Source organism: Borostomias antarcticus (assembly GCF_949987555.1).
Source record: "Borostomias antarcticus genome assembly, chromosome: 6".
Lineage (NCBI taxonomy): Eukaryota > Metazoa > Chordata > Actinopteri > Stomiiformes > Stomiidae > Borostomias > Borostomias antarcticus.
In genome coordinates, this window is record NC_140239.1 from 13,830,898 (window position 1) to 13,848,853 (window position 17,956).

The 17,956-nt window shown below is 44.7% G+C and overlaps 1 protein-coding gene across 1 annotated transcript in view; it reads right to left on the reverse strand.

The window, feature by feature from the left end:
- Window positions 1-17,956, reverse strand: part of cltcl1 (clathrin, heavy chain-like 1) — a 143,788-nt gene that overhangs the window by 99,553 nt on the left and 26,279 nt on the right. Inside the window, exons 5-10 of the mRNA XM_084440293.1 lie at window positions 5,503-5,616; window positions 4,130-4,303; window positions 3,455-3,652; window positions 2,325-2,525; window positions 1,846-1,998; window positions 1,237-1,359 (exon numbers count right to left, since the gene is read on the reverse strand). Of these exons, the coding sequence (XP_084296419.1) occupies window positions 1,237-1,359; window positions 1,846-1,998; window positions 2,325-2,525; window positions 3,455-3,652; window positions 4,130-4,303; window positions 5,503-5,616 (963 nt within the window). The remainder of the gene's footprint in view (window positions 1-1,236; window positions 1,360-1,845; window positions 1,999-2,324; window positions 2,526-3,454; window positions 3,653-4,129; window positions 4,304-5,502; window positions 5,617-17,956) is intronic.

Sequence of the window (17,956 nt, forward strand, 5' to 3'; positions counted from 1 at the left end):
CTACACAACTCAACAATAGACCAATCCATTCTCTAATTCACAATAAAAGCCTGGTTACAAGTTCTGCCTACTAAATACAACCTCGCCCTCTGGTACCCAACACGATCCATACTGCTTATCACACAATAACCAAGAACAGGAATCCGTTGCGCATATCATGAACAGCTGCCCCTTCAAGGGACTGTATACGGCACGCCATGAACGTATTGTGGATCTGACTGAGAAAGAACTGCGCCGTGCCACTGGACAACAAACACAATTCCATATTAATGAAACTGTTCAAATTGACTGGTTTGCCTCATCCCAACTTAGCAATACATTTAACAATAATGTCGAAAGCTCTCCTAATACTCCGGATATTGTCATGATTAATGAATCCACCAAGTCTGTATTTATTTTAGAAATTGGATGTTCTTTTGACTTGTACATGGACACTTGCTTTAGCTATAAAATATCAAAATACAACCACTTGCTCATGTCATCTCTGCATGTGGGTATAATTGCAAAATTATAGTTTTGATATTTGGCAGCTTAGGGCACGTATACAAAATGTGTGCGCGAGGACTCCTACTTGCTGGACTGGTAAAAAAAATCAGCAAAACACTTAGTTAAGTACTGTTCTGTGTCTGCCATCGTTCTGTGACTGCTTTCCCTCTCCCTAGTGCCTCTCTCTCTCCCTCCTATCTTCTAACCAGGTCCAGTGGATGCCCCACTGTCACCAGCAGACCTCCCGGAGTCCGATAGATACCTCCGTGTCTGCTGTGGATGTCGTAGCATGTCCGTAGAATGTCCTCTCTCCTATGATGCTTTTTTAGCCTCTCTTACTCTGAAATGTAATTTAATGTAATGAATTGCTTTATAAATGTTCTTAGCCGGTAGACAAACATACTCCTGGAGCTTGCTCGATCGCCTTGTTGAGACGGGTCAGGGAAGAATTTTTACAGCTCACTTATCTGGCCCCCGGGTGATTACTGTTTTTTTGCTTCCCTCTGGAATATGTAGAGAGTGGGTCATATGCCCACCTCCCTTGTTCTCTGTAAAGCGCATTGTGTTGCCTCTGGGTATGAAATGCGCTATACAAATACAGCTTTGATTGATTGATTGATCATTGGCAGTCATTTGATATGGAAAAGACGCTGCTGCCTATATCCAAAAATAGCTTTGATCTCCCTGCTGGGACTACATTATGTGAATGTATGAATGAAAATCCAATAAAGAAATTGAAATGTGTGTTACCTGATTGGTGTTGGCCAAAGGCTCCTCATCCTGGACCAGCATCTGGGCGAACTGCAAACCCTGCTCTGGACTCATCCTCATCACATTCCTCAGCAGGAATATCCAGTCTGGAGAGTACCCCACCTACACACACACACACACACACACACACACACACACACACACACACACAAACAAACACGCACACACACACACACACGCACACACACATACGCACACACACACAGATACACACACAGATTCCTCACACACACAGAAACACAGACACACGCAGACACACACACACACACACACACACACAATTTGGTTTTAAGTACTTTCTCCTTGTTCAATATGTAATGAAATACTTCAAAGACGAAGTGGTCCTGTACAGATATTGACAGTATGAATCACTTGATACTGTATCTGAGTCCATGAAGCTCTGCTCCTGTAGGGTCAGTCTGTAGGGTCAGTCTGCAGGGTCAGTCTGCAGGGTCAGTCTGCAGGGTCAGTCTGTAGGGTCAGTCTGCAGGGTCAGTCTGCAGGGTCAGTCTGCAGGGTCAGTCTGCAGGGTCAGTCTGCAGGGTCTGTCTGTAGGGTCAGTCTGTAGGGTCAGTCTGGGGGAGTCACCTTCTTGGCGTAGAGCAGTATCTTCTGGAACTGTCCTGTCTCAGAGAAGCACTGGATGACCTTGTTAGGAACGTTGGCTCTCAGATACACACTGAGGGCCAGGGTGGGGTCTGCTGCCTTCACCAGGTCCCCCAGCTCCTCTGAGCACTCCAGCTACACACACACACACACACACGAGCGTGCACACACAAACACACACACACACACATACACATGCACACTCACACGCACACAAACACACCCATGCGCGCACACGCACACACACACACAAACAAACAAAAACACACACTGTCACTGGCTGATTTTTCTGCTTACACTGATTTCTAAAGGCTAGGCTCTGTGTGTGTGTACTGTATGCATGTGTGTCTTTTCACGTGTGTGTGTATCTGTTTACGTGTGTGTGTGTGTTTGCGTGTGTGTGCGTGCTCTGCTCTCTGTCCCTGCCCCGCCCCCCACTCTCCCCCCCCCCCCATCTCTACCTTGTCCTCTTTCAGCCACTTCTCCAGCAGCTGCTTGCGTCCCTGCTGGAGCACCGGCCGGCACAGCTCCAGGGACTCAAACCTGTTGAGCTGGCCCTGGTCCAGCAGGATGCCGAAGTACTGCAGCAGGGGCGAGGCCTGGCCGGGCTGGGCCGGGACGCTCTGGAACCTACGGATGGTCTCCGCCGTGCGCAGGATCCCCTGCAGGAGAGGAGGGGAGAGCTTACTGCAAAGCTCCAGACATCCTGAAACCCAATCCACACCAAGGCATGGACGTACCAGCCTGATGTTATCAAATGTCATAAAACATTCACTGTCCAACTAGTATAATCATAGAACATTCACTGTCCAACAAATATCCTAAAACAGTAAAGAGCACAGACCGCCCTGAGGTGAGGAGAGACGGACACACAGTTGGACCAAGTCCACAACTGTTTCCCAGCCAGTCACCAAAACAACAGAATCCACCAGCCCAGTGTGGTCACATTAAAATATAAACAAAGTAAAGACAGAGAAGGGACTGAGTAGAGACAGAGTACAGACAGTAGAGACAGTAGAGACAGAGTAGAGGCCGAAGAGACAGAGTAGAGACAGTAAAGACAGTAGAGACAGTAAAGACAGAGTAGAGAGAGTATAGACAGTGGAGACAGAGTAGATGGTAAAGACAGAGCAGAGACAGTAAAGACAGAGTAGAGACAGCAGAGACAGTAAAGACAGAGCAGAGACAGAGTAGAGACAGTAAAGATAGAGTAGAGACAGTAGAGACAGAGAAGAGACAGTAGGGACAGAGTAGAGACAGTAGAGACAGTAAAGACAGAGTAGAGACAGAGTGGAGACAGTAGAGACAGTACAGAGTAGAGACAGTAAAGACTGAGTAGAGACAGGATAGAGACAGTAGAGACAGTAAAGACAGTAAAGACAAAGTAGAGACAGAGCAGAGACAGGGTAGAGACAGTAGAGACAAAGTAGAGACAGAGGAGAGACAGTAAAGACAGTAGAGACAGAGGAGAGAAAGAGCAGAGACAGTAAAGACAGAGGAGAGACAGAGGAGAGACAGAGGAGAGACAGAGGAGAGACAGAGGAGACAGGGTAGAGACAGGGTAGAGACAGAGCAGAGACAGCAGACAAACCTTGGGCGCGGAGGCGGCCACTTTAGCGGCCTCAGAGTAGGAGCCGGCGGCGAAGAGTGTGTTGAACTTCCTGTCGAACAGCTCCTCTGCCCCGGCTAGGTTGGAGCGGACAGCCATCCTCAGACCCAGGTCCGGGTTCTGGAGCACGTTGGAGGCGTAGTTCACAATGTTCTCCTCCTCCACACACACAGACAGCACCTGGGGGGGCGGGGTCATGAATCAGGGCTTGGGCCAATGACAAGTAAGAGACTGAGGTCCAGTTCACGATCCTGGCAGCTCTCTACAACAACTGTTCAGGTATAATAATAATAATAATAATAACAATAAAAACGAAAAACAGTAATGATAACAACAACAACAACAACAATAATAATAACAATAATACACTTTTTTTTTTTTTATATAGCACTTTTTAAAACAATGTTACAAAGTGCTTCAAAAACAAAATCTACCACACACAAAAACATTGTACTGTAAGAGAAAAATAAGAAGCACCAACAACAAGACCATAGTACTTCATGAGTATAAATAAAGGTTTGAAATAAAATACAGTAAAAAGGGAAGAAAGTAATATAATAATAATAATAATAATAATAAAATATAAATACAACAATACTATGATATAAATCAAAACTACTCTTCCACCCTCTCTCCCCCCCCCCCCCCCCTCCTCACCTGTCCCTTCTTGTTGACTCCTATGATCCCGGAGGTGGGCTCGTGGGGGGCGGTGACGAAGATGGTCTCAGCGCTGATGCGGTTCATGTAGATGCAGGTCCCGGTCTCCAGGTCATACAGGTGGATGTAGCCGTACTTAGTGATCAGGTAGATCACACCATGCTTCCTACCGATCTGAGCACGGGGGCGGGGAGGGGGGGGGGGAGGGGTGATAGGAAGGAGGGAGAAGGAGAGAGAGAGAGAGAGAAATCAGAACAGGTATAGGTGTTACGTTCCACGTTATATTATTTGTGTTATATACTTATTACTAGGCCTGGTTCTGTGTTTGTCTGTTGGTTGTTTCTCCCCCAGTGTGTGTGTCTTTGCACAGGATTGGCCCCGCCCCCTGTCACTCATCGACTGCATCTCCCGGCTGTCTACTTCGTTGATTTCCCCGCGCAGTCCCTCCGCCAATGGCGTCGTCCCACCTGCCCTTCTGTCACCCTATCGGGGGACTGTGCGTTCTTATTTAAGGCTGCCTACTTCCATGTCTCGGGAGGTAGCGGCACCCCATTTGTTAGTTAGAGCACGTTGTCGTTTGTATGTTTTCTGTTCCCCCAGTCTGCCTATTATTTTCTGTCGTATACATTTTGTCCATATCTTTAACTCCCTAGTAGGTCTCCCCCAGGGGAGGGCGAGGTATGTTAGGTAAGATGCCCATGGGCATACATTTGTACACGCAGATAATCAGATGTATAAATACACTAGGTTAGTTTCCCAGGCGGGTACCACCCTTCGTGTATTTTTGGGTTTAGATAGGCGGGACAGCAGCTAGTAAGTTTAGTTAGTGAGGACGGTGTTCTGATTGTAGACAAGGTAGAGATAGGGAAGTGACAGGGACATATTGGATCTAGGGCGGGATTCTGTTCCTTTGTTCGTTTGGTCCCGTCTGTTTTGGCGTCCTCCCTTTAGTTTCTCCGAGGCACGCCTTGCCTCTACATGTGAGTGTTTTTGTCGTTCTGTTACTGTTTGTTCCTTCACTTCATTATTATCCTTATTATTATTGTTATCACTTATAATTATTATTGGTTACATTAAAAAACCATCACGGTTTTTATACCGTTTATTCCGTTGTCTGTGGTTCCTTAGTTATAGTTAGCCTATATTGTTGTTTTGGGTGTGCCGTTGCTTCATGCCGGCCTGGTATAGCCTGCACACAGGCACTGCTTGTTGCGTGGTCCCCTCCTCTCACCCTAGACATTAACATCTGGTAGGGGTCCGTAACAATAGGTCTTAACCCTCTCAGCAGATGAAATTCTTTGAGGTTTATGCTCCACATTCCCAGTCGGTCAGTGTGCCAGACATCCTGCTGCCCCCTGGGGGTCCTCGCATACCTGCATGGCGACGGGGAAGTCGGTTTGGGCCTCCGGGGGGAAGAACACGTCCACGGCCTTCTTAGCGAACGGCTGGTTACCTGCGGCTGGCTGGCCCACCTCGATGATGTGCAGCTGGAAGGCAAGGCAAGGCAAGGCAAGTTTATTTATATAGCACATTTCAGCCACAGGGCAATTCAAGGTGCTTTACATGAGACATTAAAAGCATTAAAACAAAAAGCAAGACATTAAAGACATTTAAAACAAAAGGCAGGACAAATTAAAAGCATTCAAACAAAAAGCAAGTCATTATAGACATTTAAACAAAAAGCAGGACACATAGAATACAGGAATAAAAGTTACAGTGCAGTATACTGATAAACATAGCTCCTCTTAGAAAGCAGTGGCAAAAAGAAAAGTCTTCAGGCTTGTTTTAAAAGAACCAAGAGTTGCAGCAGACCTGCAGTTTTCTGGAAGTTTGTTCCAGATATGTGGAGCATAAAAACTGAATGCTGCTTCTCCATGTTTTGTTTTAACTCTGGGGACAGAAAGCAGACCTGTGCCAGACGACCTGAGGGGACTGGATGGTTCATAGCATATGAGCAGATCAGAAATATATTTTGGCCCTAGACCATTCAGTGCTTTATAAACCAACAGCAGTATCTTAAAGTCAATTCTTTGACAGACAGGAAGCCAGTGTAAAGACCTTAGTACTGGTGTGATATGCTCCACTTTCTTAGTCTTAGTGAGGACTCGAGCGGCAGCGTTCTGAATCAGCTGCAGCTGTCTGATCGATTTTTTAGAGAGACCTGTATACATGCCGTTACAGTAGTCGAGTCTACTGAAGATAAACGCATGGACAAGTTTTTCCAAATCCTTCTGGGACATAAATCCTTTGATCCTTGATATATTCTTCAGGTGATAGTAGGCTGACTTTGTAATTGACTTAATGTGGCTGTTGAAATTCAGGTCTGAGTCCATGACTACACCAAGATTTCTGGCTTCGTTTGTGGTTTTTAGCATTACTGATTGAAGTTGAGCACTGACTTTTAATCGTTCTTCTTTGGCTCCAAAGACAATTACTTCAGTTTTATTTTTGTTTAGTTGGAGAAAGTTCTGGCACATCCAATCATTGATTTGTTCAATGCACTTACTCAGCGCTTGTATGGGATTATAATCTCCTGGTGATATAGTGATATAAATTTGTGTGTCATCTGCATAGCTATGGTAACATATTTTGTTGTTTTCCATAATTTGAGTTAGTGGGAGCATGTAAATGTTGAACAGAAGAGGCCCCAGGATGGAGCCTTGGGGAACTCCACAGGTCATTTTTGTCAGCTCAGATTTGTAATTGCCTATAGACACAAAATAATCCCTGTCCTTTAAGTAGGATATAAACCAATCTAACACTGTACCAGAAATTCCCAACCAATTTTCCAGTCGGCCTAGTAGTATGTTGTGGTCTACCGTGTCGAACGCAGCGCTGAGATCCAGTAATACTAAGACTGAGATTTTGCCATTATCTGTGTTTAAATGGATGTCATTAAATACCTTAATTAGAGCAGTCTCGGTGCTGTGGTGTGGTCTAAATCCTGACTGGAAGACATCAAAGCCATTACTTAGTGCCAGGAAGTTATTCAGTTGTTGGAAAACAACCTTTTCAATTATTTTGCTTAGAAATGGGAGGTTTGATATGGGCCTATAATTGTTCATTTGTGAGCTGTCTAGATTATTCTTTTTTAAGAGTGGCTTGATGACTGCAGTTTTCAGGGTATGTGGGAACACACCTGAAAGAAGAGATGTGTTTACAATTTGTAGTAAATCAGGCCATGCAGTTGGATAGTTTTGAAGAAGTCTGTAGGTAGAACATCAAGGCAACAGGTGGAGGATTTCAGATATTGTATAGTGTCCCCCAGGGTTTTATGGTTGATCGGATTAAATTGTGTCATGGTATTGATTTTAAGTGGACACTGTGACGACACATGTCCTGTACCTGGAATGGAGGCACTAACTGCTTGTCTAATTTTCTGAATTTTGTCAGTGAAGAATGAGGCAAATTCATTGCAGGCCTTGGTGGATAGAAGTTCAGAGGCTACTGACACAGGAGGGTTTGTCAGCCTATCAACAGTGGCAAACAAAGCACGCGCATTGTTATGGTTTTTGGTGATGATGTCAGAAAAGAAGGTCTGCCGTGCATTTCTCAGCTCCATATTATAAATGCGAAGTCTCTCTTTATAGATGTCATAATGAACATGGAGATTTGTTTTTCGCCATCTGCGTTCAGATTTTCGACACTCTCTCTTTTGTATTCTGATCAGCATGGCGTTTCTCCATGGAGATCTTCTCTTACCAGAGACCACCTTCACCTTAGTGGGTGCAACGGCGTCAATAATGTTTGTAATTTTAACATTGAACTTATCTACAAGCTCGTTGACTGAGGCCATATAGAGGGCAGGTGTGGACGAGGGCAGGTGTGCCCCTTGTTGTGTGTGGGCTCCGTCACATGCTGAGTCAGTCCATAGTTATCAAGGACACAACCTAGCTCTTTTGTCCCTCTGCCCTGAGGGTTGTCAACATGGATGTTAAAATCACCAACAATAACCACACAGTCAAAGTCAATGCAGACAGTAGACAACAGTTCAGCAAAGTCATCAAAGAAGTTTGGACAGTATTTGGGTGGCCTGTAGATGTTTAGAAATATGGCTCGAGAAGAGGAATTCAACTGAAGAGCCACATATTCAAAGGAACCAAAATGTCCATAATACATCTGCTTACATTGGAGGGAGTCATTAAACAAGATGGCTACTCCACCTCCTTTCTTATGCACTCTAGCCTCGCTCATAAAGCTGAAGTTGGGAGGAGTTGACTCAATAAGAACAGCTGCACTGTTACCTTGGTCTAGCCAAGTTTCAGTTAAAAACATAAAATCAAGATTGTGGTTGGTGATAAAATCATTGATTAAAAATGTCTTTCCTGTTAAAGATCTGACATTTAATAAAGCTAAGTTTAGTGTGCTGAGGGTATTATCTGCACATTTCTCTGTGATAGTTTGTGGCTGACGAGGAATAGATACTAAATTTGATACATTTGTAGAGCCGGTTGAGTGTTTCCTGTTACTTAGCAGATTCACCATTGTTTTTCTTTTACCTATCAAGACAGGAATTGAGGAAGATACCATCACGTTGGGTCCTGGCTTGTCCTGGAAGGGGTCATGAGTGCCATTAGCCTTGTAGCCTGGACCCAGTACATATCAGTTAGAGCTTGCTGTATTTGGTAACTGAATGTGCTGTGCCTTTATCAGGCTGGGCCCGGCAGGGGGTAAGGGCGGTTGGGAGCGCGTAATACAGCGCGTGAAGGTGCTTGCTGGTGGATGCCGGTGAGAGGAAGCAAGTGAGAGACTCCCCCTCTTGGGGGGGTGGATCCTCGCTGGTGAGTGCTAGTGGGAGGGGGGGAGTGAGAGACTCCCCCTCTTGGGGGGGGTGGAGGGGATGGATCCTCACTGGTGAGTGCTAGTGGGAGGGGGGGAGTGAGAGACTCCCGCTCTTGGGGGGGTGGATCCTCGCTGGTGAGTGCTAGTGGGAGGGGGGGAGTGAGAGACTCCCCCTCTTGGGGGGGTGGATCCTCGCTGGTGAGTGCTAGTGGGAGGGGGGGAGTGAGACTTCCCCTCTTGCAGTAGCTCATCAATTTGGCTGAGCTTCAGTGTGGCAGCTTTGATGAGGCCCTTGATTGGTGAGCGTGGTGGAGGAGGGGAGGGGCATCGTTGGGTTGTTGTCGATGGGGGGTGGTGTGAAGATTCTTCTTCCTGGCGCGGGTGTCTCCCATAATCAGAGCTTTGTTGAAGCAACAGCTCTTCCAAGGTTTCTGCCATGTTGTGATATGTCTTCCTTCTGTTTTGGTATTTCTTGTCTCTTGTCCTTGACCATGGCAGAGGGAGCAGATGGATGACGCAGAGAATAGAACAGATTGGAGATAAACAGTTTTACTCCTGACCTGTTAAGGCAGAGTCCATTTCTCTGAAAAAGATGGTATCGTTCCCAAAAAAATGGAAAATTGTCAATGTAGCGCACTGAGTGAGTGGTACAGGCAGTTGAGAGCCATGTGTTCAGTGCCAACAGTCTGCTGAATCTCTCAACCCCTCTTCTGACTGGTGGTAGAGGGCCGCTGATAAACACCTCCGCTTTCAGAGAGCTAACTGTGTTCAGCAGATCAATAAAGTCTCGTTTAAGAACTTCCGACTGCTGTTGCGCAACGTCATTTGTCCCCACGTGCACAATGATGTTTTCCACAGTTGGATGTGTAACCCCGATATGCAAGATTTTTTTTGTCATGTCAGCAACCGTATCCTTGGGAAAGCAGAGTATTTTGGTGCTTTCACTGCACATGCTTCTCACATCTTTTACAGTAAAGTCACCCACAATCAGAGTTTGAGGCCCAGTCGGTAGCTTTCCCTGTAGCCTTTTACTTTCTGGTTTACTCTCAGTCCTTACCCTGCTGTGTGAAGAATAGATGTGATCCAGGTCATCAGGAAGTGGGGCAAATTTGTTCTCCAATTGTATGGTTGATTGTCGGCGAGATCTGTTTCTGGTTCTCCCTTTTGCGGTTGTCCACGGTGGTGTCCTTCTAGGGACAGGGGTTGAAGAGGCACTCTGCCTGGATGATAATGCAGGCAAGTCAGTCTCATAGTTCTCCAGGGACGGGTCTCTGCCTTGTACTCCCTTTTCCCTGGGAGGTGAATTTCTCTTAGGCTTTGCACCAAGAGAGTTCCAGGGAGGGTTTGTAGGTTTAGTGCCCAGTACATGGCTCTCCTGTTTCTTGGTAGTCTCCTTGGTGCTAATTAGCGGTGTGTTAGCGTGCTCTTGTCTGGTACTGTTTTGAATCCATGGTAAGGTGGTGTCGTTCCCAGTTAGTCGATTGACTTCCACACTCATCTCTAACCGGTTCATTTTTGTTTCCAGCACTGTAATCTTCTGCAGAAGTTTGTGGAAGTCATCTGCAGTGAAAGGGGGCATCTTGCTGCCGTGCTCACGTTATCCTGAGGAGATGATAAAGACGTTGAAATATGGCTAAATCTTCAAAAAAATAAAATATATATTAGAGTCCCCGTGACTTAAAGTATCCAGGAGCCACTGCTCACAGTTTCTTATGGAAGAAAAGCAACAATATCAGCTGAAAAATGCAGAAAATGCAAACAAAGGCGAGAGCAAGCAGCAGAAGCGTCTGCACTGTCCGAAAGCAGGAAGTAGAATGGAATGGAATGGAACACAGGATCAGTTCTACTATGGAACCATGTTCCATATGAACAGAACCCTCCCACGCCAGGAAATAAGAACACACTATCTGGAATGAATACAGAATATTAAAGCAGCAATAATCAATTTCCTACCACTAGATGGCAGTAAGTCACTTGTTTACAAATGAAAGGTCTAAAACTCATAATATGTTTGTTTGATTGGCCTCTGCCGATTAGCCCAGCGTTGACACGGTGTCTCGCCTGAAGTACGTCGGAGACTTCATTTATTGTAGCTTTAACACACCGTTTCCCCGTTACCCGCCTGTAAGCACGAGAGCAAGGACTGGAGCAGTTGCACCTGTTCTGACATGTTTCAGGTCATGCTCTTATTTTGAAAGGCTTATTGAGGAGGCGTGACATAACCTAGCAAGCAATACCCCATTTTGGCTGACTAAATTTGTGCATCATATACACACTGTCCTTGTTAAAACAGTGTCAAAAGTATTTGCAGACATATGTGAAGCGATCCACATATACCCTGGTGATCTGATCCTTGAACGCTCAGCGCTGCACAGAATTTGTAAACGCGTCTAGAAACAAGTGGTTTGAGTACGACCCACAGGAACAAACCTGCATTCATTCTGATGTTTAACAACATGTCACTCAATTCTATTTGTGGATCAGGAGTTGTTTGTTTGTGGTTTGTGAATCTCTTTCTGGATCGTGTTTTATATTTGTGGATCATGAGTTTGTTCGTGGATTTCAAATCTATTTGTAGATGTAGATGTTTGTGTGTGTGTGTGTGTGTCTGTGTTTGTGTGTATGTGTGTATGTGTGTATGTGTGTATATGTGTGTCCATATCATTCTGTGTGTGTGCTCTGTGAGTGCTGTGTGTGAGTGTGTGTGTGTGTGTGTGTGTGTGTGTGTGTGAGTGCTGTGTGTGTGTGTGTGAGTGTGAGGGCTTTGTGTGTGTGTGTGTATGTGAGTGTGAGGGCTGTGTGTGTGTATGTGTGTGTGTGTGTGTGTGTCTGCGTGTGTGTGAGTGTGAGGGCTGTGTGTGTGTGAGTGTGAGGGCTGTGTGTGTGTGCGTGTGTGTGTGTGAGTGTGAGGGCTGTGTGTGTGTGTGTGTGTGTGAGGGCTGTGTGTGTGTGTGTATGGGGTGTGAAAAGTGCCCTTTGGTTGCTTGTTCAAAGCTTACTTACAACGTGTATGTATGTGTGTGTGTATGTGTGTATGTATATACATACACACACACATACAGACATACACACACGTTCGTGTTAACCAGCACAGCTCACTCCAAAACATGCGCACATGTTTCATTTAAATGAATGGGGGAGCTCACGTGACCGAATGACTGTTTGCGTTGTGAGTTGTGAGCTCAGTGGTGCGTGTATGTATGTATGTATGTATGTGTGTGTGTGTGTATGTATGAGATCGAACATAGCCTACATACATACATACATACATACACACATACACGTTCGTTCCAACCAGCGCAGCTGTATGTGAAACTGCTTGCGCATACAATCGCGGTAGCCACCGTACTTCCGCGTGACGTCACCGAATGCTCCGCCGCTGTTTTGAGAAGAGCGTGTATGTATGTGTGTGTGTGTGTGTGTGTCTGTTTCGACTCGCTTAATGAATGACTTCGATACATCGCTTCAGAGAATGAAGACGACTATGGTAAATATAGCACAAAAAATATTGTAGCGACCTAGGATGGGAGTAGTTAATGTGTGAGTTGATGGACGTTTGTGGTTCTCACGTTTGGGTTTGTGATTGGTGGACTGGGGGGGAGGCGGGACCTGGGGGTTTTGGCTTGCTTGTCTCTTCCCTGGTGTTCGCAGTTCGTTGGTGTGCGCGCTAACCAGCCCGTTACTGTTCTCCTGTCTATTTGATTGCCATCTGCTATACAGTGGAATAAACATTCGAGTATTCAACTGTCTCCTCCTTATTCAAGACATTACAATATTAACATCTGCGTGGTTAGATGTATCGGCTTTTACTGCAAGCTAGCTAGCTTCCCAGCTAACGTTACATCATTGCCTGGGCTAGCGAAGTGTCTACCAAGACTGGGTAACGTTAGATGGTCACGTTATGCGATTTCAACTCGGTATATTATGTAGCTGTATCTAGCTAGCTCCATTACTTTACAGTTTGGCTAGAGAAGACCGGTGTATTGAACGCGGTCAAACTCAGGCCTGCCAAGTTTGCCTGTCGGTGCTTTTAAAATCACGTCAAAACTGTATTCCCTGTGCAGTAACGTTACTCATTCAGCACCAGCCTCCATTATTAATGTTATAGTGTATGCCTGTGATCAGAGAGGAGCGTGTTATTCCCTCTAGCCTTAATGGTTTGTAAATGTTATAAAGTGTCTATTGCAATATGGAGGTACATTATTATTTCCCATATGCTGTATTCGAGAGTAGAGGTTTTGTAACTATCTCCCATTTACATTACATTATTTTACATTTACATTAGCCATATACATGTGCATGAACGCTCTGCAGTAATGACTTGGGTGCTATTATCACAGTGCTTGTTGGGTCCAACTACAGATTGTTTTTGATGTTATAGATGGACTGTGTACCAGCCTTCAGATTTGACTCCAACAACCTCATGGTCATGGCTCAGGGAAGTAATATTCAGCTGCAGCGGTGGAGAAGTGATGCCCCTAAGGGAACCAGCCCAGAGGAGGAAGGAGAATTGCAGTTTGTTTTCTGTCGTGGAGGTGTCCCAAGTTGTCAGATGAACGTCCAGCTATACCTGCTGGGAGGAGCTGAGCTGGAGTGAGGACCGAGGGAGGCGATAGGCAGCTAGTAGCCAGGACCTTGACACCATCAGCCAGCTTTACACAGACTGATGCATTGCAATAGTAGAGATTGTAGAACATGTCATTTCTTATCATTTGTTTATGTCAAAGACATATTAACACTATGTCACATAGTATAATAACGCTTAGTAATAAAGGAAGGTACCCATGATCACACTGTAGCATTTCAACGACTGGTTTGCCAGCAAAATACAATTATGTATCCAAGTCCATCACAACAAACAACACAGCTTGGATAATGTGTGCCATGTATGCAGAGCTAGTGTAGCTGATATCATTGTGATGTGGTATAAAGACAACACTGCCATGACTTGTTGCTGAATTTTTATTGCGGGCAGGGGTCACTAGTCATCACTCGAGCTGACATCCAAAAAGTGTTGGCAAACATGTCTCTTGCTCACAAATCTACTTGGATCCTCACTGTTACATGGTAAATAAAAAAAGCAAACACATTGTCAGTAAACAAGATGTCTCTATACGATTTGAAGAAACTAGATATCCAATCAGCAATGCAAGTTTTATTTAGAATTATGCATAAAGAGGTATTTTCCAGTCCTAATTCATACAGATTGTCCAGACTGGTCTGTGGAGAGAAACAGAGTGTCAGCTTGCTAGATAGTGATTCATGTCTGAAGAGGCAACCTGGGAGTGGTTGAATAGCCTTACATCTCACCTGAGTGTTCAGCCATATATTCAGCGCAGATATTGCCCATGTGTTCTTTTTAGCGTGTTGGTAGGCTAAAGGCCGTTTCAGACTAAGAGCGATATCCGCGCATTGCAATTCATTTTCAATGAGAGAGGCGAGCGGACAATTTGGGAGCCGCGGACAATCTGGGGCGGAGCGGCAAGGCCTTAAAGGCCGTTTCAGACGGGGAGCGATATTCCGCCTGCGTTCTCGCTCGGATCAGCGGGGGACACACGCGTCCTGTGCGCAGCGGGGAAAGCTGACAACAATTCAGCTCTTATCGCAAAAAAGTTTTTACGCTCGGAGGAGGTGGAAAAGTCAGTGCATCGATAGTAGGAAAATTTTGCAATGGAAACAGATTTTGCGAATAAATGATGACGTTCCAGCTATTTCCGACAGTAGCCTGGTCATTGCATTTACTCTTTCTCGTCTCTGCATCAAGACGATGATGTAAGCTGACAAAACAGAGTTCTCCCAAGAGCCATCAAGTTTACAAAGAATCTCCATCTCGTCGTAGTTCAGTACAGACCTGTGAGTTGACCAAAAAGTTGTTGACATGAGACGCTCTCTTAACACTACAAAGACTTATTGGACAGATCTAGTGTAGCTGATTGTGGATTTTCATTTGCACATAACTAGGCTATATTTTAATAAAACATTGAAGTCCGCCAGTCAATGACTTTTCCTAAAATGGTGTTATGTTGCACCCCCTATTGTTAAATATATTCAAGATCATTCAAATAAAATCAATATTGTGTATGTTTTTAATTTATAGGGCTACCTATATCAGCCGCCAGCTGTTCAATGAACGGCTATAGGGAATGCGCAGTTTCGCGCTATGTACAGCCTATTATATGCACAGTTTCGCACAATGTAGGCTATTATAAATAAGTATTATTCATTGGGGGAGCTTGGACTCGCTGGGACTGGTGGAGAGACGCATAGTCTACAGAGCCTCCCCAGACGCGACTTCATCCTCCAGTTGGCTGAAGAGCTGCGCGCTCTGGTGTCCAAACAGCCACCAAGCGGCCAAGCGGCACCCCTCGCAGTGTCCACAGAAGAACACTCCCCCAAAAAATACCTGCATGTTGAAGACAAGCTGCAGCAAGAACAGAACTGTCTACCAATGCACAAAGTGCACCAAAGCTGTCTGTGGCAGTTGCACTGCCAAGGTGCAGAGATGTGCGAAGTGTATTTGAGCTGCCGCCTCAACCGCGCGTAAGAGCAGAGCGCATCAAGTCGTGTATAGCCTACAACTAGTGGCCCATAGCCAATAAAACGGCTTATTGTGTTATTCATAGCCTATATCAACTAGATAATTAGATAATTATTAATTTCATTAGATAATTATTTAACATCTAAGTTATATGCTGCATCTGTGATCACAAGACGCATAGGCCTAGCCTACAATAAAAACCGATCCGTTCTCATATATTAACTTGGATAATTATTAATTAGATACTTATTATGTATCTACGTTCTATGCTGCATCTGTAGGCCTAACCCTGTAACCCATTGTTGGTCAATTTTGACGATTGACAGCTCATTTGAAGCCTTAGAGCCTATAGAATCGAACGATAGGCCTACTGGCCGGAAGACAGTAGGCCACATATTTCATATCAAAAATATCCACGGAGTGTCGACTACAATATTCCATTTCAGCAATTATGCACACGGGGTGTATATAAAATTGTCTGCCATGTAAATTCTGTTTACAACTTTGGTTTGTTTTACGTTGTTGCGTTCCGTTTTCTCTTCCGGGTGGGTATTCGATTCGCTACACGGCGCCTGCCGAGTGAGCATTTGTATCTGGATCATTCTGATCAAAGTTGTCAGCTAAATGACTAATGAAATGCTGTTGTTCAAAGTAATAGCCTACACAACATTTCATTGACACAGGTGATACAGGTCCAAATGTTTGGAAATGTAGGTCAGTTTCCATAATGATTCATATCCAGCTGCATTATAGTATACAATACATATAAAGACAGAATTGCTGATTGGATGTCTACAGTTTCTTCAAATCGTATAGAGACATCTTGTTTACTGACAATGTGTTTGCTTTTTTTATTTACCATGTAACAGTGAGGATCCAAGTAGATTTGTGAGCAAGAGACATGTTTGCCAACACATTTTAGATGTCAGCTCCAGTGATGACTAGTGACCCCTGCCCGCAATAAAAATTCAGCAACAAGTCATGGCAGTGTTGTCTTTATACCACATCGCAATGATATCAGCTACACTAGCTCTGCATACATGGCACACATTATCCAAGCTGTGTTGTTTGTTGTGATGGACTTGGATACATAATTGTATTTTTCTGGCAAACCAGTCGTTGAAATGCTACAGTGTGATCATGGGTACCTTCCTTCATTACTAAGCGTTATTATACTATGTGACATAGTGTTAATATGTCTTTGACATAAACAAATGATAAGAAATGACATGTTCTACAATCTCTACTATTGCAATGCATCAGTCTGTGTAAAGCTGGCTGATGGTGTCAAGGTCCTGGCTACTAGCTGCCTATCGCCTCCCTCGGTCCTCACTCCAGCTCAGCTCCTCCCAGCAGGTATAGCTGGACGTTCATCTGACAACTCGGGACACCTCCACGACAGAAAACAAACTGCAATTCTCCTTCCTCCTCTGGGCTGGTTCCCTTAGGGGCATCACTTCTCCACCACTGCAGCTGAATAGTACTTCCCTGAGCCATGACCATGAGGTTGTTGGAGTCAAATCTGAAGGCTGGTACACAGTCCATCTATAACATCAAAAACAATCTGTAGTTGGACCCAACAAGCACTGTGATAATAGCACCCAAGTCATTACTGCAGAGCGTTCATGCACATGTATATGGCTAATGTAAATGTAAAATAATGTAATGTAAATGGGAGATAGTTACAAAACCTCTACTCTCGAATACAGCATATGGGAAATAATAATGTACCTCCATATTGCAATAGACACTTTATAACATTTACAAACCATTAAGGCTAGAGGGAATAACACGCTCCTCTCTGATCACAGGCATACACTATAACATTAATAATGGAGGCTGGTGCTGAATGAGTAACGTTACTGCACAGGGAATACAGTTTTGACGTGATTTTAAAAGCACCGACAGGCAAACTTGGCAGGCCTGAGTTTGACCGCGTTCAATACACCGGTCTTCTCTAGCCAAACTGTAAAGTAATGGAGCTAGCTAGATACAGCTACATAATATACCGAGTTGAAATCGCATAACGTGACCATCTAACGTTACCCAGTCTTGGTAGACACTTCGCTAGCCCAGGCAATGATGTAACGTTAGCTGGGAAGCTAGCTAGCTTGCAGTAAAAGCCGATACATCTAACCACGCAGATGTTAATATTGTAATGTCTTGAATAAGGAGGAGACAGTTGAATACTCAAATGTTTATTCCACTGTATAGCAGATGGCAATCAAATAGACAGGAGAACAGTAACGGGCTGGTTAGCGCGCACACCAACGAACTGCGAACACCAGGGTAGAGACAAGCAAGCCAAAACCCCCAGGTCCCGCCTCCCCCCCAGTCCACCAATCACAAACCCAAACGTGAGAACCACAAACGTCCATCAACTCACACATTAACTACTCCCATCCTAGGTCGCTACAATATTTTTTGTGCTATATTTACCATAGTCGTCTTCATTCTCTGAAGCGATGTATCGAAGTCATTCATTAAGCGAGTCGAAACAGACACAC